General features: G+C 44.8%; 1 protein-coding gene across 3 annotated transcripts in view; it reads left to right on the top strand.

Annotated features, from left to right (window-relative positions):
* The window catches only part of PAK3 (p21 (RAC1) activated kinase 3), a 113,755-nt gene that overhangs the window by 79,088 nt on the left and 8,938 nt on the right, over nt 1–25,729 (top strand). For 2 of the 3 annotated variants that reach the window (XM_035323702.1, XM_035323703.1), the window contains exons 2-10: nt 454–650; nt 748–759; nt 6,199–6,299; nt 10,971–11,124; nt 12,749–12,786; nt 15,246–15,377; nt 16,405–16,567; nt 21,015–21,078; nt 24,492–24,540. In XM_035323702.1, coding sequence (XP_035179593.1) covers nt 476–650; nt 748–759; nt 6,199–6,299; nt 10,971–11,124; nt 12,749–12,786; nt 15,246–15,377; nt 16,405–16,567; nt 21,015–21,078; nt 24,492–24,540 — 888 coding nt within the window. In that variant the 5' untranslated portion in view covers nt 454–475. The remainder of the gene's footprint in view (nt 1–453; nt 651–747; nt 760–6,198; nt 6,300–10,970; nt 11,125–12,748; nt 12,787–15,245; nt 15,378–16,404; nt 16,568–21,014; nt 21,079–24,491; nt 24,541–25,729) is intronic. The other variant, XM_035323704.1, reaches the window with a different exon arrangement.

Here is a 25,729-nt window from a genome sequence, read left to right as displayed (position 1 = left end):
CATCTGCAAACACAAAGTGGGGAGGGAACAGATCTTCATGCTCGCTATCTATGGCAGCCCAACATCCGCCCTCTTACATCATACAAATGGTCCGCTAGGGTACACGACAGCTTTAATAAGTCATGTGAACTTGGCTTTGGAGGTCTGGTTCTAGAGGAAGGTTTGGTTTGTAAACAACAGCATGAAGGAAAAAAAGTTGTAAATATTAAAAAGAAAAAAAAAAAAAAAAAAAGACTTTAAAAAGGATTAAAAAGCTTTATTTTTAAAGCGGTGCAATGATTTTTAGCAATTACTCACTGCGTGTATTTATAGCAAACAACAGTAACCTTATTCAGAGCAAACCTCTAACAGACAGGCTTCCTTATTCCAGCAGAAGGCTTTTTTCTTTCCTCCCCAGGACACCGGCCTTGGCATCCTCCCTTGACAGGCATGCTTTCTGTTCTGCTTTTGCAGGAGGCTGTGAGGGCTGCTGAAGATGTCCGATAGTCTGGATATTGAAGAGAAACCTCCAGCCCCACCGTTGAGAATGAACAGCAACAACCGCGATTCTTCAGCACTAAACCACAGTTCCAAACCGCTCCCCATGGCCCCTGAGGAGAAGAACAAGAAAGCCAGGCTTCGCTCCATCTTCCCGGGAGGAGGGGATAAAAGTAAAGTATCAGCAATGCGAACGGGTGGCTCCATCTTTGTCTTGCTTTCTGTCGGTTGCTGTGTTTACTTTCTGCCTCTGTTTTCTTTCTGTTTCAGTTGCAGAACATGGTAATTAAAAGTCCTTCCAAAGCCTTCTGTTCCAATTACTCTAGTAACATGTTTCAAAAGAGGAGGAGGTGTTCAGTCAGTTACTTCTTGTCTTTGGGAAGCCAGTAAAACATGCACGCACGTTGTGCGACTTGCCTTTTAAAAATACCTCTGCAGTTAAGTTGGGGAATCCTTTTCTTTGGGTTTCGCTTTGGGTTTGCACTAGAAGCCGAGATGAAGTTGCATGCTTTGCAAAACACATTTGCAGAAGTGAGAAGGCAATATGCCTGACGCTTTTTTTTAATACACTTGCATTCCATGAACAGGAGCAAGGCTTTTTGTGCCTGTCGCTTCTGCAGTGACAGTGGATGCAGAATGGCTTGTTTTAAACCCTGCTGCGTGTGGTCGCAGAGAGACTCTTTTAAAGCAGCATTTCAGTTGCATTCTTTAAAATGCATTGGCAGAATGGGGTAAGTCTTGAGTTAATGTATTTGCAGAATCAAGGAAACTTAATCCTCTTTTTTAATGTCATGGGACCTGATGGGCTGCACCCCTGAGTGCTGAGGGAGCTGACTGATGGCATTGCAAGGCACTCGATTATTTTTGAAAGGTCACGGCGATTGGATGGGCCGCCTGACAACTGGAAAAAAAGCGGCTGGCCCTTCTGTCCTCGAGAAGGAGGATCCAGGGAGGCGCGCGCCAGTCAGCCTCACCTTGGTGCCTGGGAAGTTAGTGGAGCAAATCATCCCAGAACCCATTTCCAAACCAGTAAAGGACAAGAATGTGACCAGAAGTAGTCAGCATGGATTTACAAAGGGGAAGTCACGATTAACCATCCTGACAGCCTTCTACCTTGAGATGACAGGCTTGGTGGTGAAGGGAGAGCAGTGGGTGTTTTCTCTAGCGAGGTGTTAACACAGCCTCCCTTGGTACATCCTCAGAAAAACTGCTGAAGCACCATGTAGGTGAGTGGACAGTGAGGTGAACTGAAAACTGGTTGAAATGCTGGTCACAAGGCGTTAGGATCAGTGCCGTGAAATCCGGCTGGAGGCCAGTCATTAGCAGAGCAGCCCAGGAGCCGAACACTGGGACCAGCGGTGTCTAACATCTTAAATAACGAGCAGGGTGATGGGACAGACTGCAGCTTTCTCAGCAGGTGTGCAGGTGATAGAAAACTGGGAGGAGTGATTGATACAGCAGATGGTGTGGTGGAGAAACCTCAACAGCCCGGAGAAAGGGACGGACAGGAACCTGGTGACATTCAAGAAGGGGAGATGCAGAGGGCTGCACCTGGGGAGGAACGGCCCCGAGCACCAGTACGCACCGGGGTCATCCAGCTGGAAAGCACTCCTGAGGAAAGAGACACGGGTACCTCGTCTCTTGTGCCCATTGCAGTACAGGAGGCAGAGTAACAAATTGAAATACAGGACATTTTAGGCTGAAATGTACAATTTAAGCATAACAATTTTTTTTTATTTTTTTTTTTTTACCCATCGTTATGGTTGAACGCTGAAAGAAGTTGCCCAGAGAGGTTGTGAAATCTCCATCCTTGGGGGTATTCAGCTGGCCACAGTCCTGGGCAGCCACTTCAGGTGGCCAGCTTTGAGCCGGCCATGGGGCTAGGTGCAACCCAGGTGTCCTCGCGGAGCTCAGCCACCTGCTGGACCATGCCTCGGGCAGGTCTGTCAGGTTCACCCTGCAGAGCACTTCCCCCAAATGTTTCCTTCTGGGAACAAAAATAATTTTCAAATGATGCTTTTTAAAGGCCAGAATTAAAATCCATCCTTGCTTGTTTGGTTCCCAGACTGGCTCGGGTCACTTCTTCCGCTGGCAGGGTGGTTTGTGCTTCTCCGAGGGCATGGCTCTGAAGCAGGAGGTGCCGTGCGAAATGCGTGCAGAAACAGGGAGACCCAGAAATATCCCCTCCTGGAAATGGGCAGTGACATTAAAAATAGACATAATAAACTATCAGACAGAGCAGTCTTAGGAAGCATGCAAGTGTCATGGTTTTAAATGTGGCTGGGAGGGAAAGTAAGCTGAGAGTTATAGTTTAATTTTGTTGGGTGAAATAATAAATGGAGGAAATATAACTTGGCTGGCCAAGCCCCTTGAGGTGGCTTCATCTCATGGTTGGCTTGTGGGTCAGGGCATCAGCTGGCAAACGCGTGCTTTGCAGACTCAGAGACACGTTTTTGAGAGTCCTGCTTATAAACATGGAAGATGATGAATACGGCTGCTCACGCTGGGTGCAACGCTTCGCAGCCCCGCGGATTTATAGCAATGCTCCGCTGCTGGTGCAAGCACACAGAATGTGAGAACACCGTGGCAGGGTGTTCGTGCCCAAACCTGCAGGAGCTGTGTTGCCTTTCGTTTGCTTCCCAGACAGCAGGGATGCGAGGACGGAGGTGGTGCTGTGCTCCCTCACAGGCAGGGGTTTGTGCTGGCACTGCTGCACTCCGGGACCCGCACTGTTCGGCAGCGCTGTGCTACTGGAGTGTAATACCGTGGTTTTCAGTTAGGGTTTGAGCACTTCTGTGTATAAATCCTTGCTTTGGTAAGCCACTGCTGACTGCACAGGGCCCATCTGTGCTTCTGCAGTCAAAGCAAGCCACTGAAGTCGCACCTGATCTCCTCCCATCCCTTGGTACAGCTCCTCTCGCCCCATCGCGGGGGAAGGCACCCCGTTTCCTGGGGCAGGAATACTGAAATACGTTCCTGGTGTCACCTGGGCAGTCTGTGTGTGGAGCACAGAATCGAACCCGTTCCCCATATCCCATGCCGAAGCTGTGACATGGGCCGTTTTCTTCGGAGGGAGCGATGGTGCTGGGACCACAGCGTTGCCTCAGGAGAGCTGAGAACAGAGAGCAACAGCTTGTGCTCTTCCAGCTGTTTGCATCCAGCCTTGCTCTTCTACCCCCCCCACAATTCTGTGCAATAAATGAGTACAGCGTGTGAACTGAGGGCACTGAACCTAAGGCAGTAAGAGGGGGGCAGGCCCACCACAGCTCAGAGCCTCCTCACCTCCAGAGGTACATCTGTGTAAAGATCACTGGGTGAGTAACGTCGCTCCCCGTGAAGGGGCTGGATGGAAGCGGGCTCTGACCTGAAGTCATCTGGATGCCTCCTATCCAGAAAAAGAACGGAGGGAAGGAATGAAGCCCCAAGCGTTTCTGATTAGTGGGGGAGAAAGAAGAGGATAAGGCTGATGAAGTTGGGGGGGTGCTGCAAAGAGATATTTAATTCGGTATATGGTTTACACCACATCTGCATTGGACCGCAGGCATTCTGTGTGCCCCTGGTAGGCAGAGCCCTGTGAAGCAGAGGAGCCAAAAGGTGAGGAACGAGCTGGGATGCTTGTCCCCGCAGGAGGGGCCTGGAAGGCACGAGTGCTGCTGGTGATGGAACGTTTTGTCTAATACCTTGTTTCACGTACGGGTTTGGCTGCTGCTTTAAACTGAATTTGTTGACCCTTTAAATCTAATTTGCACTGCATTTGCTTGCAAATGATGAGGTAAGGAGAAGCCAGCGTTATCTACAGCAAAAAGTTAGGCGTGCTGAACAAAGATGACATCTTCTAACTGGCAACATTTATCCTGAAAATTAAAGCAACGCCACCTTAGAGATAAAAGAAGGCAAAAAGCCTTTGCATTCATATGTGATACATTGCTGCTATCTTCACTGAATGCCAAATGAAAATAATTCATCAGTGAACATTGTGTAGGGGGTTGCAGTACAGCTGAAAGGTGGCAGTTAATTATTTAATGAGGATGAATGCAACAGTGCAGGGAAAGAATTAGAAACATCCAAAGTCCTCTGGATTTTAATTAGGAGGAGCAGACCATCTTCCAGCTAACGAGGCTGCAAGGTAGGAGAAGAAAAATGAGGCAGGAGAAGCTTTCCTTTATAAGATAAAACACAACCTGGAGTGGTTTGCTGCGGGGAGCCGTGCTGTCTGTGAGCACAGGCAGACCCGGGACGCGAGGGGTGCTGGTGCGCTGGGAGCTCAGCCCCTGGTTGAGGCACCTGGGGCGACTCACGAAGTGGGCGAATGTAAATACTAAAACGCGGGCTAATTACGAGTCCGTGAGCAGCGAAGGCTGATGTGACAGAAGATGGATTTTGCAAAGCTCTGTCCTGGCTGATAGCGGTGCAGAAGGGGAAGCTTGCGACTGAGCAAGCAGCAGTCTTCCTCCAGCTCTTTTTGATGTGCAGAGCAGGGCTGGCACTGGCACTGCAGGGAGGGAATATCGAGGGTAAAGACGGGAACTGAGCAATTGCTCCTTTCCCTCCTGCTGATGTGTGACTGTTACCGTCAATGAACGGTAACGCAGAGGCATTTAGAGACCCTGACAGAGGGTCCCATCAAGACAAGCGCAGTATAAACACCTTGTATAGCTCTGGGTTGCTCGGTGGTTAGCGCAAAGTTATATCACATCGGACCTACAGAACAAGCTGCTCAGGACCACAGTGAGGATCCCTATAACAGGGATGCATCAGACGAGTAGGAAGGATGGCAAAGGAAAGGCAGGACCCTGAGGTGCAGGGTGCTCAATTTAAAGGCATAAGATGATGTCATTTTTTAATTATTTTTTTTGCCTGCATCATGAGAGTTTTGCACGTGTCTTACTTCCTGAGTTTGCATTTCTAACTTTCCCATACTACAAGTGGACACTGTAATATTTGCTCCGTTCCCATCATTAGGATGCGATTTTGTCACTGAGATGACAAATGTGTTTGGTAGAACAGCAGCTTCCCCCTCAGCTGTTACGGATACGCCCCTGGCGCTAAAGAGGATCCTGCAGATGCTCTGCACGGGATTGTTCAACCACATGGTGCTCGCTCCTGGAGCGTGTGCGTGCCCCAGGGAAGCCGAATAATCTAAACTTGTCAGCAGAATGTGTGTCTGAACACACGTTTATGCTACCTTCATCTGCGTGTTTGGGAGTTGGCCAAACATCCTGCCTGTTTTCACAGGACTTTTAGGAACCTGGTTATCTTTAAAACCTCTCCTCTCTGAGTTGGCTGACTCTGACGGGTTCAGGGCATGGTGGAGAAGGGCGTGCAGACAGGCTCACACGTGCACGTCCTGGATACTTCGGCAGGAGCCCGGAGAGCAAAGTCAAACAGGAATTTAGTGGCTAGATGTGAAAACTTGATGGAGAGAAGAACTGACAGTAGAAGTCATACTGGGTAGAGGTGGCATCAGAAGACTGCTTCATGAACTTGAATTCCCTTGCTTTGGCAGCTGTGACACCGATGGGAAGAAAACCAAAACCAAATACCACCTTCTAGACCTTCTCAAAGCAGGGGCTGACGTTTAGGCTGGTGTTGTATTAATTGTCAAGTAACCTTTGACCTTTTACCCTGTTTTAAAGCCCTATTTTGAGCGCACATGATTGTGATAATTTTTGAATGAAAAGCTGTACAGAAAATAAGTGCATGTTAACATTTTGCCCCTAGCCAATAAGAAGAAAGAGAAAGAACGTCCGGAGATCTCTCTTCCTTCAGACTTTGAACACACGATTCACGTGGGGTTTGATGCCGTCACTGGAGAATTCACAGTAAGTAACTGCTATGTTGCGTGTTTACTAAAATTTCTGCTTTCTTGATGGTAAAATAGCTGTCTGTTGCCAGAAACTTCAGATGCCAACAGCCAGGCTGTGAAGAAAGAGACCTTTATTTTGGGGCTTAGGGTTTGGAGTGTTTTACGTCTGATTCGGGCTGCTTTTTTTTTTCTCCAAGGATTATCAGCAGAGTGTCTGTGGAAAACAAAAACTTAAGAAAAACGTAGGTGTGTGCTTTTACCAGTGCCACAGGCTGGTTATTCAGTCTTTGGGAAAGCACTGAGAACCCCACTCACACGCACAGCGTCTGTCTTGCTGTAGACAATCGGCCCCAAAGTGCAAAGTCCAGCTGCTCTGCAGACAGCTCTTGGAGATGCTCAGAAAGCAGCAGCACTGTTGAAGTCCGTTCATTTTAATTCAGGAATCTTCAAACTATGCCCGTTAGTTAGGCTAGGTGATCAGACCAATATCTAGCCTCTATGCGTTAATAACCTAGCAGTCGGCTTTTTTTTACTTATATCACAAAGTGTATGAGGCAGTGGGAAAAATGAGTCTGACAGAAGCTCCTTGAAGTCTGCAGGGGACTTCAGAGCATTTTCTCTCAGACCGCTGGCTAGGTGCTGAAACCACTGCTCGGTGAAGCTGAGATGGCAGTAAGCTTACATCTGGTTGAACTGCGGAGGCGAGAGGAAACATGAGCAACTCTCCGTGCCACCAGTAGTGCCCCGTGAGCTAAGCGGTCAGACTGCGTTCTCACCGTGCGGCAGGCTGCAGCGTGTGCTGCATACACCAAGCAGGACGGGACAAATCACTTGCTTGGACAAAGTCTGGTTGGTTTCTGGAATTTGAGCCCTAAATGTGGCTTCTTCATCGCTTTTTTACTTTTGTTGCTATTTTTGCTTCTCAAAAACATTTCAGGAGGCTGGAAACTTTCTGTACACTTGAGCAGCAGTAATAGTACTAGCAACAGTAAAAGGAGAACACACGTAACGATAGCGTGTCTTCAAAGAAGTAGTGGAACTGAAAAATTCTTAGTAATTAGGAAACACAGCTACATTTAAAATATGTACACTAGTTAATTAGCTTTAGTTAAAAAAAAAGACTGATAAAATCTTTCAAAATTTATTTTTGTGCTGAACCCTAGTGCTTGATTAAATACTCATGTAAAATACCCAGATGTGGTCATTTGCGTTCAGAAACAGAATGAAATTTTAAAACAGCGTTTTCCCTGCTGCCCTGTTTTTTTCTTTTTCCTCTCTGCCTCTCTCTGTAGCCACTTCATTGCTCGGGTTTCTCTTCAGCACCATTCTCTGTCTTGTTACCACGTCACATGTTCTGTTTTGTTTTCTCCATTTTTGTGTTGGAGTTTCTCACTTCTTCCCTCCTTCCTTGTTTCACTGTTCTCCCCGCTGAATGTTGAGCTATGCTTCCTTTTCTCTATTCTTCCTCTCGACCTGCCGCCTGTATTTCTGCCCTGTGCTTCAGACTTTTTCCTCCTGGCTCTACGCAAACGCGATGGGTCACTCACTACCTGTTCTCTCCTAGGCTGGCTGGCTGGTGGCGAGGATCCCAGGTAGTTGTGCATCCCTGCCAGCTGCAGCAAACAGGAGGGAAGCAGAGGTTAACGCACTTGAGTTCTAAGTTCTCTATCTGCTTCAGAGATGACGGTTTGAATCAGTGTGAATATTATTGCTATTATCCACTGCATCAAAACAGTCTGTAGCTTTGGAATTTGTTGATTTTCATGTGAGATGCCACCAGCACGGGTCCTTGCCCTTCACAGGACAAAACCTGGCTAAATACATTCACTGTTAGTGCTGTAGCACTACTTCTTTTTTTCCCCTTTGAAAATAGCAGCCATGAGAGGGCTGCTGCTTCTCACAACATTCCTACAGCAGTTCTTGTTCCCAAATTGTGCAAATGCACTGCTGCACGTTGTGAAGGCGCCAAGCGATTTAAAACAAACCAAAGAGAAAGGGGAGACTCCTCCCATGCTGCTTGCCAGCACAAGGCTTAACTGTGCCGTCCTTAGTGGAGCAAACCGTCAGTCAGCAAGGGAGTCGCGCTGTTAAGAACTACCTGTCAGCCCCCCGGGAGTCTCCAGATGCTAGCATTGCATTTCATGTCACGTCTGACGTGTTTGATTTGTCCCAGCCTGGGTCCACCTGGGGTATCAGTCCTGCTGCGGGGGCTGCCAGTGGCCACACCACGTACAAATATTCCCACTGTCTAGTGACAACGCTGTCTGTCTCTTTCAAAAGTTTGGAAGTGCCATGGGAATGTGCAGTACGCGTGCAAATATGGTTTCTTGGTATGTTTTTGTTTGTTGTTAAGTTTCAAATTATTCCGGTTGTCATGCCATTAGTGTTTGCTCCACTGGGTATGTGCGGTGCATCGAACCATGTTTTAACACCTAACAGTCACCCCCTGGCTGCAGCACCTGACTGCCCTTAGTTGCATCTCAAAGCAAAGCTGGGGACACCTGCATGGGCTCCTGAGTTTTGGCTTTCAGCCTTGAGTACCAAGCTGCGTTGTTGCTCATGAACGTATTTTATATCTCCATTTCACTATGCTTGGAGCAACCCCACTTGCTGAGAATTAGGATTTAAAGCCCAAAATAAAATTGGCTCGAAACTGTCGGGTGGGAGCATGCTTCCAGGGCTTTACATTGGTTGATTTTGAAGAAACAGGTGCATTTTCTGAATGGAGGAAGAAGTGCGGTTTGCAGGGCTTTGAGTGCATCTTGTGAGGCATGCGTTTTTGGAACAGTTTCCTGATCCCCAGTCTAGGACAAGACACGGTCACCAACCAAACTTTTAAAGTTTCAAGATTACAGGATTTGGGAGAAAGGTGTGGCTAAAGCTCCAAAGAAGTCGCACGTTACTAATTCAGTAAAGCCTTCTGAACTGCCCCAGTTTTCAGTCTGGCACACGTAGGTTATTTGGGTTACGACCACACACAACCTCCCGGTGTGAAATCTGAGTTTGACCTGCTGCTTTCTCCATTGCACTTTGTTGACTCATGCAGTGGCCAATTGTGATCGTGGGGCTGGGGAACCATTGGAAAATCTCATGTAGAGCCATTCAAAATTGCTGACCTGGCTTTAAAAACTAGACAAACAATAAAAGCCCAGATATTTCTCTTTTATCTTTATTTTTTAATTAAAAAATAGAAAAAGAAACCATGAGTAATTTTTCTAGTCACTTGCCGTTAATCCTCAGTAATGCATTTCTAGAAGGGAGAGAAAAACTGGCTTAAAAAAAGCGAGGAGGGGGAACGATGCTTCCAAACTTTGGAACGGTCATGAGTTTTCTGTTTTCCTAAGCCTGCCTTCCTGTAGCCTGTCCGCCACCTATTTGGTACCTACCTCAGAGCTCCCATTGTAGAGGGGACTTTCCCCATTTTGGCCCATTGGTTTCACCTCCTACCACCTTCTAAGTTGTCCCACATTCTGTTTTAACTTTCTTTTCTTTCTTTATTTACGTCCATTACAGCCAGATCTCTATGGCTCACAGATGTGCACAGGGAAGCTCCCAGAGGTGCGTCACAGGCCCAAAAGAAGCTTGCATCAAAGTGCTTCTTTGAGATGTCATAGCACTGCAGCAGCAGGTTGATGTGTGTGCAGTAGATTTGTTGCTTGGCTTATCCCACTTTTTTTTCATAATCCCAAACTCTGGAGGCCCATGTCACACATTGTTTCGCAGAGAACTTCTTAGGAAGAAGCCATGTTAAAATGCGTATCTAGGTTGGGGTGGCACCGAGGGTAAGCGTAAATGCACTTCAGGTGTAGTTTTCATTCAGTAAGCCCTACGAATTCGCTGGTAGATGTTGGCTGTGCAGTAAATGGGGAAAATTATAGGCTCTCAAATTTAGGAAATTATACTGGATATTTAAAGCAATGTTTGTTAATACAATTCCAATGCAGAGCTGTGGCTTTCAGTGATTGGATCAATTCTCAAATGCCACCCTTCCTCGTTAGATGTTTGAGAATTCATGCAAGGCATTGGCACTCTCAGCCTGTTTTCTGAGTCCTGAATTTCTGCAGTTTTACAGTCGAGAACTCACAGAGCTGCAGGAGCTCAGAAAAGAGACATCCTTAGCAGCAGTAGCTGTGGTACAACTCAGTGTTACAATTTCGAGAATTTAAATGCGGATGCTTAACTCCTCCGTGTTCCCTGGTAATGCTGCAAATTGTCCTATGAGGGTGGGGTTTAGCTTTTAATCGGACAGCAGTGATAATTTCAGCAATGTTTTTGCATTATGAAGCATTAAAAATCCAGTGTAAAGCTCCTAAAATACACTGTGTTGTCCACAAATATAGAATAGTCTTGTCATGTCTGCACTGAATCACCAGGAAAACGAGCTAAGCCTTAAATCATTATTCCATGGAAGAGCAGAATTGATTTAAAGATGAGTTTCATGCACTTTTTTTCCTGTCACGATCATAACTTTCTTTTCTTTTTAAAGTTGGACCCTGGTTTTATCTCTGTATTTTGTTAGAGAAGAGAATGATTGCATCTACTGTTTAAGCTGCTAATTTTAATGTAAGGTATCAATCAAAATTTCTGAAAGTAATCTTACAGGTAGCATGGGATCTTGGTAAAAGATCTGTACAGCTGCAGCTGTTAAATACTCTAAATTAACATTCTTTCCACTTGGCATCTACAGGGCATTCCAGAGCAGTGGGCCAGGCTACTACAGACCTCCAACATAACAAAACTAGAGCAGAAGAAGAACCCACAAGCAGTTCTAGATGTCCTCAAATTTTATGATTCCAAAGAAACAGTTAACAACCAGAAATATATGAGCTTTACGTCAGGAGGTAAGTTACCATCTCACTGCAAAAAAAAAGGGATGTCAGGCCCCTGAGTGAATCAAACTGAAGCTCCAGAATGCTCAGTGGTCAAGAAGCAACCTTAGAAAATTACTCTTAGTGAGATATTGCTGAAATGAGTTAATTTCCCCTTTTGTCCACAAATATCATTGAAACTCTAACTTTTCTTTGTCTTGTTTTCGGAACTAAATAAGATGCCAGACAGTCACTGTCATATTTATTCAATTTTTATTCAGAAGCATCAGCAGCCTGAGGTCATGTTTCCTTCTGTTTTATGTCTTAGTGTTCTTGTTACTTTGCAGTGTTCAGGGGTACAGCGCACACCCGTTTACTTCATCTAATGAATTACTGTTGGACCCTAGGAGCAATAGGTTATGGACTATGAGGAATTTTTGTGGTATTTTATGAAGAGAAGAATTTTCAAGGATTTTCTGTATGAGCTGCAGAGAAGTCCCAAAGCAGTAATGCCCAGAGCCATCTCTGTGGCATTCCAGGAAGATCCTCATGATTTAGGCATTACCATGCCAAAGCCTGCAAACGTGATGGTGGTGTCATTTTTCCCATGGTTGTGTACAGGCTGCAAAATTGTAGTCTAGAGTTGCAAAAATGAGAAAGCAAGTCTGCGCTGTAGTTTGCCTTTTTTTTTTTCCTTTGGCCCATGTTTTTTTCTCATTTCACTAATCAAGCTCTGGCTCGTGACAGATCTAGCAAGAAAGCAGAGGTGTTTCTAGATGCAGCACATCTGGCTTTTGTATTGATGTGTTCTGCTATTTCTTAACAACTGAGATGCATTAAAAACAGAAACACCGGAAAGATGCATTTGTTTTGATAAAGCTTGTGTCAACAGCTTCAGCTGATGAGGGGGTGCCTGTGCCCAACAGGGTGTGGAAAGCATTTGTAACTTAGCCTGCAGTGGTTCAGTTCCTACACGTCCTAGTCTGCGGTGCTGGAGTCTGTAATTTCCTCAGTTCGCTGGTTCAACCAATACAACTCCCAGAATGCAGGCAGGGGCAGCTTCTCAGAGGACCTTCTAAAAACCGTACAGTTATTTCCAGAAAGTATTAACATTTGTCTTCTTTTTAAGGGAAAGCATCATTTAATGTCTGCTAAAACAGCAAGTACTTCTGTGATGAAATGCAAAATTCTAAGCAGTGTATGCTCCTGAGCTCAGTAAAGTTAGAAGGGTGGATGTATTCCTGTCCAGCACTACAAGAAGGATCTAGCACCTTAATTAGCTGTTACTGGGCTGTGTCAGAACAGAACCCACCTAGCTAAGGGGGATTCTGAAGCTTTTACGGGGACACATGTGCAGCAAGCTAGAGAGAATCAATGCATGCAATTTATTTTAAAAACGAACAAAAAAACAATAACTGCTTTAGCTCTTTTGGGCAATGGAAGCATTGGATGTTGAAGAAAAAATTGTATTTGTAGAAAAATATGTAGTATACCCTAGCATATTGTCCTGCTTCTTGCTGTCTGTGTAAAATAACTCTTGTTACTGGAGGGACGTTGTGGAAGAAAAATGATTTCAATTTGGATTTACTTGTTCTGTGGGATTCCCCCCAACGGATGCTCTTTCATAACGGTGTTAATTTTCCCTTGCACGTTGCAGATAAAAGCGCCCATGGATACATAGAAGCCCATCCTTCGGTGAGTGTGGAAGTAACCTTTTGCTTTCAAGGCGTGTGATTGTCGAGCAAACTGTGAGCTTTGGCTTTCATGGTAGAGTGCCAGCCTTATAGGCTGAAAGGAAGTACGTGTTGGTGCCTTTGCAGCAGCACCGAAAGGATTACTGCCTATTTTCTAGTTCCCTGTAAGAACTTCTCTACAGATTTAATACAGTCTGGTTTTGCAGACAGAAGATTGCGTACTGTTGTTAGCCGTGGTGGAATATATAATTCACAACAAAATGCAGTACTGTCTAATTAGGCCATTTTCATATAGTTTTAACAACTTGGAAACCATTTCTATTAAATTTTATGATTTATCCTTAGTACAGCTGGATATGTAGCTGAATATAAATAAGGCTGTAATTGATATGTAACTCACTGGAACCATAGAAAGAAAGTTTTAAGTAATGATTCACTCTAATAATACTGAATTGCTGTAGCAATCCCAAAGATGTTCTCATGACATTCACATTAATATTGACCAGATTTATTAGTGTTAATGTTAGTGCATTAAATAGCAAATGATTGAGTGGGGATTTGGCCTTTATTTTCAAGTGTTAAGCAACATCGTTTTCGGTTTGTGATTACACAGCAGAGACTGTGTATAATGAAATGAAAATCATCGTTGAATATTCACACTTCTTTTTCAATAAATTTTCATTTGATACCACTTTCATTATCTTTCATAAAATGTGAAACTTTTAAAAGGAAGTTTGGTTCCACGGGAGCATAGTGAAGCCTTCCAGACAGCTTTTCCGGTGGGTATGGACGCACTGGCAGATGTTGTGCTATTTGGTTCTGGTAAACACAGCCAGCAGTGAGACGTCAGCTTTTGAAAGTTACCTGCTCATAGGATGCTGGTTGAATGTTATAGAGAAAACAACTCTGACAGGAGTGAGCAGTCATTGGAGGCTTTTTTAAATTTCATTTCACTCCTTAATGGGAGTCTAGTATTAAATAATATGACTTTATGTTCTAGCTACACAATTCAGTGCTGTCAGACCAAACATGGAGCCCAGTGGAAAAAAAAAAAAAAAAAAGGTTATAAGAATTTAACAGAGCAGAAATGTGATTATTCCCTTCGTTATTTTTGCCTTATATCTTCTCTCCCCACGTAAGCAAAATGCTAGTGATGTATATAGAAAGCTATACACTGATTTAATACGTGACAGAGTAACGTACACCATCCCATTAGGTCATCCTCGATAGCATTGCCCCTTAAGCTAGTGTTGAGGATATCTCCTGTATCATTCCCCCTACTTTTGGCCATATTAATAGCCATTTACCTCAGAAGGCTGGGTGATGGAACTGCATCTCACAGAAAACAGGATTCTCGTGTGTGTATTCCTGGCATACCTGCCAGTGTGTTCGCATCCAGGTGACCGCATGCAGCCGTGCAGCGCAGCACCGGTGCACAGATGAATCAGTTCCCCCCGTTTCCTGTGGGCTTTCTGTTACTGCTATTTGCACTATACTAAATTGACACCATTTTAAAGATAAGTGGGTTTCAACTCACTTAACTTTAAATACCTGCACTCTCAGCTGCTGTTTACATGTAGACACGTATCTGTCTAAACTGATCAGCCAGACTTCCCTCGCCTGCCCCACGTTTGTACTTGTGCCTGAAGGTCGACTGCGCCCTGGCAGTAGCTTTTTTCTCCGCTGCTGTAATGGGAGCCTGGGTAAGCAGCTGGGACGTCTGCCTGGCAGCCACCAAGAGGTCAGCAGGATGCACCGTGCCGCTGAGGGGCTGCATTCACTCTGGGTCACTGTCGCAATAAGAGAGAAATAGTGGAGAGATCAATGTGTCGCTTTATGATTAGATAAAGAGGAAGACGGTAGTGAAAAAGGAGCTGAACAGGGAAATTCAGCACTGTGGAAACATGTAATGTGACTGCCCCAGGGGTAAAATAATAAAGAAACAAACAGCCTTTCTCTACAAAGCAAAATTCCCTGCAAGACAATGCAGGAGACTTTGCACTTTGAAGTGTGCTAATTAACCTAGCCAGCAGACACCTGTTAACTTAATTAACTGGTACCATTTCTGCAAACAATGCCAAAGCAATGAACTCGCAACTAGATGTGATTTCTAGTGATAGATTCAAGCGTTACTTACGTGAAATCAGACTTTGACAAAACATGGGAATTAGTTGTTTTTGTTTAATTTCTTACTCCAGGAAGGTACACATGTCACAGTTTAATAGCATATGTAATAGTTTATTGTAAAAACTAAAAAGCAAAAATGAAAAACACCAAGATGAATTAACAAAACATTGTAATCTGTAACCTTTAAATTGTAGGGTGTGCAAGTGAGGTGTCTAGGACTCACTGTAGGCATGTATAGATTGGTTTCTGATGGCTAAGCAGAGTTGTATGTAATTATCAAACCTCCCAAGTGCCAACATGGTGATTGTCAGTCATGCTACTGTCTGTCCACAGAGCACAAAAACAGCATCAGAACCCCCCTTAGCACCTTCTGTTTCTGAAGAAGAGGATGAAGAAGATGAGGAAGAGGAAGATGACAATGAACCTCCGCCTGTTATTGCACCACGGCCTGAACATACAAAATCAGTAGGTCCCAGCTTTAGTCAGCACTGCTCGTGGTGTAATGAATGTTTCTGATCAGGCAGCACTTGGGGCACGTTGGTGAAGGGTCTGAGGGCTGGAGCCCTGTCATGGGGTATTGCTTCACCCAAGCTACTGACACCAGGAAAATCTGATGGAACTTAATTATTTATTTAGTTAAGAGTTTCCTTTGATGCTGATTGGAACGAGGAATTTTATCTTAGTATCAGCTAAGAGGTAGCATTGTTTCTTTTAATGCTGCTAGTATAAAAGTGAACAACTTGGTCCAAAGTATCTGCAGACTTGCTGTGCCATCAAGTGGAGGGAGCAGTCAGCAGATCCATTGCACACCTGCGTTGGACATTTAGGATGTACCCGTTCCTCTTCACTATATGAGGAGCTAAATGAGTAACTCAGACTACACTATTAGCTTGTGTATGGCTGAAGTTTGGTGAGAATCCTACGCAGCTGTGCAATGTGAAGAGAAAGTGGAAGTCTGAAAGACTGTAATGCCTCATGGCTGCTCCTTACAGCTTGAAACACTGGCGGGAAGTCAGTTCAGCAGTTCTGACCAGAAAATGGAAGTGCTCGCTGCTTCTATTCAGATACCTATCTTACTGATAAAACCAGTGTCCTAATGCTCATTATTTCTGTTGCACAACTGTTGCCTTCAGCACTATATTGGTGCCATCTTTGGAACTGTTAGCAAAGTTCCAACTGCGAGTCATTTTGTTACCCATCTAAACAGATGAGCAACAAGGACCAAGGCCCTGGACGTAGTATTTCCCTGTTCTGGCAGCACAGTAAATTCATTGTTTCAGTCATCTTTCAGAAAATAAAATAGAAAATGAAACTGGCTGTGAACTTGCATAAAACTAGCCTTCATTTATCCTTATTTGAGAAGTGGAAAGTGAAAAGGAACATTTTAAGAGTCCTGGGTGTGGCAGGCAGCATCTTCCTAAGTGTTTGTGTCACAGTCTCAGGGGCACCTCTGCGATCCACCTTTCTGACACACAGTAATTTACTGTCACAGATCTACACTCGCTCTGTAATTGAACCCGTCGCTGCACCAGCACCGGCTAAAGAAGCCACAACTCCCCAGCCTGAAAACTCGAACACAAATACCTTGTACAGAAACACAGACCGGCAGCGAAAAAAGTCCAAGATGACAGACGAGGAGATCCTAGAGAAGCTGAGTACGTATTCTGTAGTTCTTGTCTGATAAAGCAGTGTGTTGTATGTGTGTCTCAAGATTTTCTGTACCAAACCATCAACCTTAGTTTAGTGACAAAGGGTCAATTACAACTCCTCACACAAACTGTTACTGTACTTAGAGGAAGTGAAGGAGCACGCTGGATATTCCTTCTGCCTCCGAGGGCAGCTGTGACTGGGTTGGATTTGCCTGAGTTTCTGCTTGTGCTAAAGGCAAAAAATGTGATTATTTCTGCTTGAGCAGAAGTCTGTGGCCTAGTGAATGACCTCGTGAACTCCAGTGTGCTGATACCAAAATTTAGCCGAATGTTTGGTTTCCTAAATTCTCTTTAGATTCATGACTTCTCACCAGTCATCGGAGCCAAAATACAGAAATCTTTCTCTCCTAACTTGTAGACAGCTACAGAACTATTCCTTCAGCATGAAGGGGGTCAACTACTGCAAGCGTTTCTCAGGAGCTAGCCTCCAGCACATTCACTGCATATTCCTCAGATAAATGACACCCTTACATACCTGATTCCCAACCAGTTAACGCCATCAGAATCACGACTGTTGGCCCCAAAGCCCTGCATGGATTGTACGCTAGGCAAGCACATTAAACCCTTTGTGGTTTTACAGCACAATGATCAGCTTCTTGCACGTTCTAGCTTTCAGTGCTGTGTTATCAGATAACAAACCCTTGAGCTGATAAGGTACCCCGCTTCACTCTGTCTCCAGTTAACTGTTAGGACAGTAAGTGATTGATCTATGCCTCCTTGTGTTTGATCTCAAAGCCAATAATGTTGTGCCTTTAATGGAGGTAACCACTTGGAAAGAGCACAGTCTGTATGTGGCTTCCTCACCGTGGTTTGTCGGTGGCTCGTTCTTGTGCTGAACCAACCTTTGTCATTACGTCCCTGCCACCGATGGTGGCTGTGACTGCAGAAGCTGAAGCATTTCTTTGCTGCTTGTATTGGTTTCTGTACCCTTGGCAGGTTGACAGGACTGTATAGAACTGCATCTCAGTGCCTTTAGGGGGTACTGACGGCAGAAGTTCCCTGGCTTTAGCTGAGGAGATAATGAAATAATGTGTTTATTCCAGAGCAGGAAGTTTATCTGCAGGTATGTCAGGTTACAAAGGGAGAAACTATAACTCCTTCCTCTGAGGCTAACTGTTTGAGGCAGGCACCTACCATGAGATCTGCAGGTACCCTGCTTACTTGAACATTAAGTATGCATATCGTTTATTGAAGCTCGTGTAACCTAGATTCGGACTGAGCCCTTGAGTTATTGAGGGTTACACCTCTGAAATGTGTCATGCTTTCATGTTTTTACTTTCTTAAGAATTTGATACCCAGTGCAAGGTCTGAAGATCTGCCTCAGCAAATTGTGATGTGGACAATGAAAACCTTTCTGTACTTCTGTGAAGCCATCTATAAATGAGGGTGCTGCTCTTCGGTTGTAGTCATGGGCTAATTAGATCTAAGCATGTGGTTTCGGATGATTTTTGTTTGTTTGTTTTCAAACTCATGTGACTTCTCCACCTTGCCTACTTTATCTGCAGCTGGTTTTATTCTACTCTTATGAAGATGTCCCTTACCCTCTTTTAACTTAAATTGCTTTCATAACTCTTCTCTGCTTGAAATAACTCAGGTTTTTTTAGAGACACATTGATTACACATTTTACTAGGAAGTAAAGCCTGTAATACTGAGATAAGATCAAACAAAACTCTAATGAAATCATGAATATGTTCCACTGTAATTATGAAACGGAAGTGGCCCAATTCGGCTTTCTTATCCACTTAATTTAGGACTTGATAAAGGAAAGTGCTTAAAAACACCAAAGTATGTTTATCTCTGGTCCAGAATAGGGAGTGCTCCTGTGAGCTGGAGCTGCACACCAGCCCGTTTGTTGATTTCAGTGCTATCATATTTGAAAAGCAGTGGCTTAATTACAGGATACCAGACGTAAACAAGTGACTTGCAAAAGCATCTCCTCAAGATATTAGGAAGGACTATAAAATCTGAGTCAGTAGCAAATTGGGAAAAATTTTATTTGAAGTATTTGTTCTCCAGTCTCTCTTTTTCTGTACTCCTTTCTAACATGAACGTCTGTGAATTCTGGTGTCTGTCTAGCTGAGAACAGCACCAAACTGGACACCACCAACGCGGTATTTTTCCTGTTGTCCAGCACAAGGTTACGGCAGAGCTTAGTTCGGTACTGCAGAGATTCATGGGGATCCTGGTCTGGGGGGTGGTCAAGTTCAGCAGTGCAAGCTTCCTCCTGGACGAGCAGGAGGGAATGCTTTCTCTTGGTTATGCCCCTTCTTTCAGTCCATTAGAAAGGGAGTTCCAGAGTCCTCTGGTCATAATCCTCTTGGCTGAAGAGTTGTTTTACAGCAAAGACCTATTCTAGTGAAGCAGAACGAAAGCTTCATCTCAGGTTGTGTTTCAGCGAGTTCCCACTTTGCCTGGGAAGCTGTCCTTGTTCAGCTCCAGGATCCCACTGCAGGAGGTCGGCCACAGCCGTCTTCAGGGCGTCCAATTTTAGCAATGGATTTTGAAGTGTAGCTGAAAACGGTGTGTCCTCTGCTTTGCATGGAGCTGGGCAGCGTTTGGCATTCCGACCAGAGGAAAATACAAAAGTTAACCAGGGTCATCTCAGTGCTATGTCCTTGGCTTTGACTCCAGGCAAGACAATTGCAGTATCTCTTGCAGGCAGCGACAGCAGGGCAGGATCACTTCAGGCTATTTGGGACAATGTCAGCATCTTCAGCCAGCGAGTGCTTGCACTGCCATCAGCAGCGGGCACTGGCTGGCATTCCTGGAGTGCCGGGAGAGGGGAGGGAGTACTGCAGCACAAAGGAAACCTCTTCCCCTGCAGCTCCTTTTAGTGATCTTGCCAGGACCAGGAAAATTGTTTAAGCAAGGAGTGTAGCAGATGGTGTCGATGCCCTGTCTCCTTGCCGTGCTGGCAGGCAGGATCCCTGGCTGGGCATCCAGCTTTTAAAGCCCTCTGCCCTGGAGAACTGGCCTGGAGAGGGAGAAAGGTGTTTGCTTCTTCACTACGTACAGTAGCTTTGAACACGGAGGCAAATAAGTACGTATTTGTATTGGTGATGCAGGAATATTGTCAGATCAAAGTATTCTGCAAAATGTGGGCAATCTTTCCTCCTGAGCTAATCTCCTCCAAGCATTTCAGTGATGTACGTTCACACTTAAATTTTTCAGTCATTTGGATTGCCATTTAACCATCAACTTAGGCACTGTTGTTTGTGTTTTATGTAGGCAACTGCTGGACCAGAAAAAAAACAACGTTGTTTTTGAATAACTCCTTTGGATGTGTTTGAATTTAGCAGATTCTGGCTCTTTCGCTCGATATAAACTTAGTATACTGATTGCTGCTTTCTTTCCTTCCCATTCAGACTGCCTACATCTCTGAGTGGGCAAGAACCCATCAAGCTGTGCGTGCTCTAATTCTGGCTTTCACTGGCACGTGCTCCAAAACTGCTGGGGACCTGGGTGTCCCATGGCTGGCCCAACGGGCTGGCCCTGCCTCCCTGAGCTGCAGCCAGGAGGTTGCGGCACGCCGTCCGCCCCGCTTTGTGCCTCGCAGCCTCTGCGCTCCCGGCTCACCAGCATCTCCTCGCGCAGCTGTCCCTGCTGCCAGCTGTGCTGGTTCCGGAGGAAGGCTGCTGTCATTTTGCATCATGGTTCTTAACTGTGAGGATGTCCCTGCTGAGAGTCAAAGGCTTGTTACTGGTCCAGGTCAGGGTGAAGGCAAGAAAGGCAGTTCTTCAAATGGCACAAGCACAGTCTCCTTTGTAAATAATTGTGAGGTAACCAGTTGTGAGGGTCATCGTTTTTAAACAACCATAATTATTTATTATAACACGCGATGTTCTCATTTGAAAGGATGAAAACGTTATTTAGGCAAACTACTGAAAGATTGAGAAGATCCCTTCTTGTAAACACTTTGCTATGGTCTTCCTGTTCTGAAATGGCATCTGTCTGTAAAAACCGATTCTAGAACCCAAGGTGTGTTTCATCTTTGAAAGTATTAAAACTTGTGTAGAATCTTACAGAGTATTTATTCTGAATGAATAATAATAAAATAAAAAGGCTCTGTTATTGCAGCTCTCATTAATGTTTGTAGACAACAGAAAAGCACTTGCATGGATATTTGTTCGTTTCTGATATCCGTGTCCTATCAATATATTTACACGTTGCCAGTTCCCTGTCAAGGTCCAGAGACGCAGGGAATCTCCAAAGGACTGTTTAAAAAAAAAAGTCTTTATGGAGTCCAGCTGTGCTACAGAGCTGCCTGTATGGTTGATCATTATTATTACCCCCCTGGCTACGTGCAACTCACAACCCCATACAGCATGTCTGGTCTCTCAGAAGGTGCTATCTCCATTTTGAAGTGGGTGTCTTTAATTTTGTTTCTTTCAGGGAGCATAGTGAGTGTGGGAGACCCTAAGAAGAAATACACCCGATTTGAAAAAATTGGCCAAGGGTAAGTGCAATCATAGTTATCTATACAAAAACATGGGCTGGGTGTTTTTGCTGGTAAAATACCAAGTGTGAGTCTGGGAAAGCTCCAGACACACTCAGACGCTGCATTTAGATTCTCCTGTCTCTCACTGCTCATCAGTATTTTAGTTGTGGCCAGAAGGAATCATTAAAGACACCTTGCTGCTGGCAATGTCTTATCTGCAGCAAGGAACAGACCCTGGACAATCTGCTGTCCCTCCAGTGTGCAGCATTTATTTTCTTAGAAGGAATCATTTTTGTGTGTCTCAAAATAATATAGCCACACTAAAGAAAGAAGAAAAAAAAATCTCTCAAAGAGCAACTTGCCAAATGGTAATTGTCATATAAATAAAAGCTCTCAATAGCATTTCTTTCAAACGTTTTGCTAAAAATATTTCAGCGATCAGGAACAAAAAAAAACAGAGTTTAGAAACTTAAACACATGCAAAACAAAATAAATGAATAAATCGGTAATTAAGACAGTGTAGATGTGCAAAGCACTTAATGAGGAAATGCATCACCTGCCTGCTGGCAGACCACTCTGGGATCCTGCGGGTTTTATTTACTGAAAATAATCTACCAAGCTATTCCCTTTTGAAACCCTACTTCACTTACTCTAAATAGGAGTGATCTGAAATTATTCCTATGTGAGGAGACAAGAACAAGAGGAATTACATCAAAATGAGGTATCGGATATGCCTTTTAAATAGACAGACTGCCTGCTCAGGCCAAGCTTCCTTGGCTCTGCTGTAATTCCAGGAGGGCTAATGCCATTTGTGTAAGACCAGGGCCATGCTGCTGCTTGCGTATGGCAGAAAGCTGTTTACTGACATCAGGAGATGGTTTCTGCCTTAACTGTCTGTGAGGTTTGAACCCAGGGCAGCACGTTGCTGACCGAGAACTGATAAATACTGAAGAAAAACAGACGCACTCATGGTCTTTCTCTAGCAGGCTTTATAGTAGATATATCTTACTTGATAAGACACTGGTGCGGAGGTGTTTCTCCTCCATTCGTTGCAGACAAGCCTTTCTCAGATTCCGGCTTGCTTTCTACCTGCAGCTCTGGTTCTTACTGTCACTGGTATGTCAGTGGACACTCAGAGCTATGCCAGTCTCTCAGAAGATAAGTGTCAGCTGAAGGCGTGAGATTCAGATTAAACGTGTGTGAACAGATTCTTGCTGTCGCTGTCAGAAAACGACCATCATCCTCACTCTTTTATTTTGACACTGCTGGGAGTGAGGTTGTACAAAGGTACTGCAACAACTGGTGGAAAGCAAGTGGCTAATACCTGCCCTAAAGGGTACCTACGTAGATGTCCTCCAGGCAGAAGATCGTGTGCCCTGTGACAGAGGAGCAGGTGGGTTGCTGTAAGCACCTCATAGCTGTAATGCGCAGGTTGATTTACAGAGCTGGGGAAACATACTAAGAAAAAAAAATGTGGATGTCTGGAAGATCTGCATTGCTGTTGCAGTGAACAGCTGAACGCGAGACTGTTCTGACACCTGTTTTTTGGACTCCAACTACATGCAAAGCCATTTGTTTAAGACTTGCTGTAGCTTTTATCATGTAAATTAGAGTAATTCTTCTCAAATACTAAAACAGCGAGTGCGCTCAATAATGCACTTCAGATTATTTCACCCTGCAGTACGTAAAGGAGGTGCTTAGGCTCTCAGTATAACACTGGGGAGACGTGAGGAGTGTTTTCAGTGCAGCTAATGAGTGAAAGGCAGGAGACGTGGCTGCTCAGCAAAGTGCAGGTAGCAACTTTTTATGTAAGGAGGAGTGAATCGACCAGCCAGTAGCACCTCGTGGCTCCATACAGTTGGTAAGTTAATAAACAGTGTGATGCTTTCACAGCCACTTCGCAGTGAACAGGAGTTAGCAGGCCTGTGCTGAAGCATGGGCCAGCTTCAGAGCTGGGTCAGTGGCTTGTAATTTGTCTCTGGTTTAGGACTGTAAACGCTGCTGACACTGGAGGAAACTTCATTAACTAGGGCTTGGCAAAGAGGCTGCGTTTGCTCAAGCTGTGCTTAGCTCTTGTTAAAAAAGACAAAGCAGTATGAAGCCATGAGCAGCATGGGTTCAGGGATTCTATTTTTTCTTTCCTTTTTTTTTTTTTTTTTAAACTTGTGTTGCACTGCATCATAGTGACACAGATCTAATTGTTGGTCCTGGTACTTGCCTAACTGCATTAAAACGAAGATGTTACAGAAGAGTTTGGAAGTTAGATACAGATCAGAAATTATAGCTGCTTAGAAGTAAAAGTCCCTAATGCAGAATCACAGAGCCCTTGCAATTAATTCACAGCTTTACTTAAATTACTCACCTTTATCTAAACTCTTCACAGATGGCCTGAGGCATAGCAAAATGCGTCCTCATTTAAGTGGCTGTTTTATAATAAACCCTGACAGGACTTTACTCGGGAGGTGTAGCACAGTGTTAGCAAATCTGAATAAATGGTGTTGGCTTTTTATGAAAACAAATTGGATTAATCTCAACAATTAGTCATAGGCAAACGCATTTGCATTTATATTAAAAGAATACGTAGCATGCCCAGTGATAACATTCGCAACACTGGTGTGCAGTCTCTGATGCCTGTTGAAGTAAAATTTCTCAGAAATATTTCAGCCTGCAGGTAAACAGAAACAATCTGGGTGATCATGCAAAAATGAGCAAAAGGATTTTGTGTTGTCAGTCCACGGGGCGCTTGCCAGGTGCACGTTCCCACGTCTCAGAATCCCCGCCCTGGCTCTCCGTGGCCTGCTGTCCATGCAGACACAGACTTCATGAATGATGGCGGTGTAAGCCTGCGGCTTAGCACAAATAAGCCCCAGTAGGGTTTATAAGCCCACAGTTGCTTTTAAACCTAAAGGGATTTCCTCTGATCATGGCCCTTCTGGCCCTTCCCAGCCTTGCAGGGGAAGGATGGCCTTTAAAGAGAGGCGGATGGCAGGCAAAACCCCTCACTCATATTTTGGTAGCCCTACACTAGCACCTACGTCTGCTGAATGGCTCTTGACGAAAAGAAGCTGTCTTGGGTTCTTCTGTTCCGAGTCATTCTCAAAACCAACAATGCAAAACTGGAGAATATTTTCCAGGCTTTTCTGGGGGGAAAGAAAATCCGTAGAAACAACTCCCTCCATAAGTTTTGAACTAAAATAACGTAGGGTGTACATCGGAGATTTGCACCAGCCCTTTCTTTTCACGTTGGACATGAGCTGGTTATCTTGGATTCCCTGCACGGCAGAGGGCCGGCAGGTGGCTGTGCCGTGCTGCCGTGAATGAACGCAGGCGGTTTGCAAACACTGCAGGCAGCAGAGAGAGCTTGTCTGGGCTTGTTTTCACTCGAAGGCACTAAAACGCTTTTCATTTGTTGGCTGCTGTTTTGTTTCTAGGGCATCGGGAACTGTTTATACAGCAATAGATATCGCCACGGGACAAGAGGTAAGAGCCGGCAGGCCCAGCTGACCTTGCAGGTACTCAGTGCTTTCTGCTCTGGCAGGAATTGGGGATGGAGTTTTCAGCTTGCCAGCAGATGGCTGGTGCTGGGGCTGTTTCTCCTGAGCATGGGCTGGTGTCAGCCTGCAAAATGCATCGCCTGCTGTCTTCAGCTCCTGGGTGAAAGTTCTTTAAGGCCAATGTTGTTCTGTGCCTCCGTAACTGAACACTTACTGGGCCATCCATTTTCCAGCAGCCGTTGCACTGAGGGGTTGATTAATGCCTGAAAAGGTGCCTGTGAACCCCTGGGCAGGGGGATCCCGGTCCCCCTGACATCAGTAAGAGCCTCAGTGCTCTCTGTGCTTAGACCGATGCTTCACCCTTAGCTTTTAGGGCCAGTTGTACGAGATGTGTTTTCTTATACTCCATCTTCTGAACACGTCTTTGCTCTCCACAGTATTGTTGGTCCATCCTGGTGCCATGTTATGGCTGTCATCCCTGGATGGGCATTTTAATAGAGAGAAATCTATAAAGAAATGCCAGCAAGCCTGATTTAAAAAAAAAATATATGTATTTTTTATTGCTAGTGTAAATGTATTGCTTTAGAAATTTTTATCCCTGCTCCCAAGTGTGGATGAAGTTGTGCTATTACAGAGAAAATTGGTCTGAGTGTAATTTAACTCCATGTGTTCCCAGCATAAAAACTGTCTTGTAAAACCTAAGGATCTGTAACCAGAGGCCTTGGGGAACCCCTCGGGGTGGTCACAGCTTCCCCGTTGTTGTGAGGAATAAATACCTTTGTTACATTGCTTGCTTTTGGACAGCCCTCGTCCTTACTAAGAACTACCCGAAGTAATGAAGGAGGGGCAGTGCCATCCTTCAAAGGACGCGCTCGGTCTGAATTGCCACATACATGAATGCAGCCAGCTGACGGTCACTGCCATCACTCAGTGCCAGCCTACCTTAATCACCAGTGCAGACAGCAATACTGTTTAGCATTTTTTCCATCATGTGTCTCATCTTCAAAGGATAATACAAGAACTAATTAAGGAGAGATGGTGTTCAGGATGCAGTTCTGTGTTTCAGTCATTCCGAAGCTGGTTGGCACTCACTAAAATGGGAGGACTTGTATCCAGGGCAAAGATTTCTCCTACAAGCTACGCTCGTGTTCGGCTCTGGTGTTGGTGACAGCCCA

The sequence above is a fragment of the Oxyura jamaicensis genome, chromosome 4 (assembly GCF_011077185.1).
Source record: "Oxyura jamaicensis isolate SHBP4307 breed ruddy duck chromosome 4, BPBGC_Ojam_1.0, whole genome shotgun sequence".
In the NCBI taxonomy this organism is placed as follows: domain Eukaryota; kingdom Metazoa; phylum Chordata; class Aves; order Anseriformes; family Anatidae; genus Oxyura; species Oxyura jamaicensis.
Note: the sequence above shows the minus strand (reverse complement) of the source record. Positions and strands in the feature narration are given on the sequence as shown.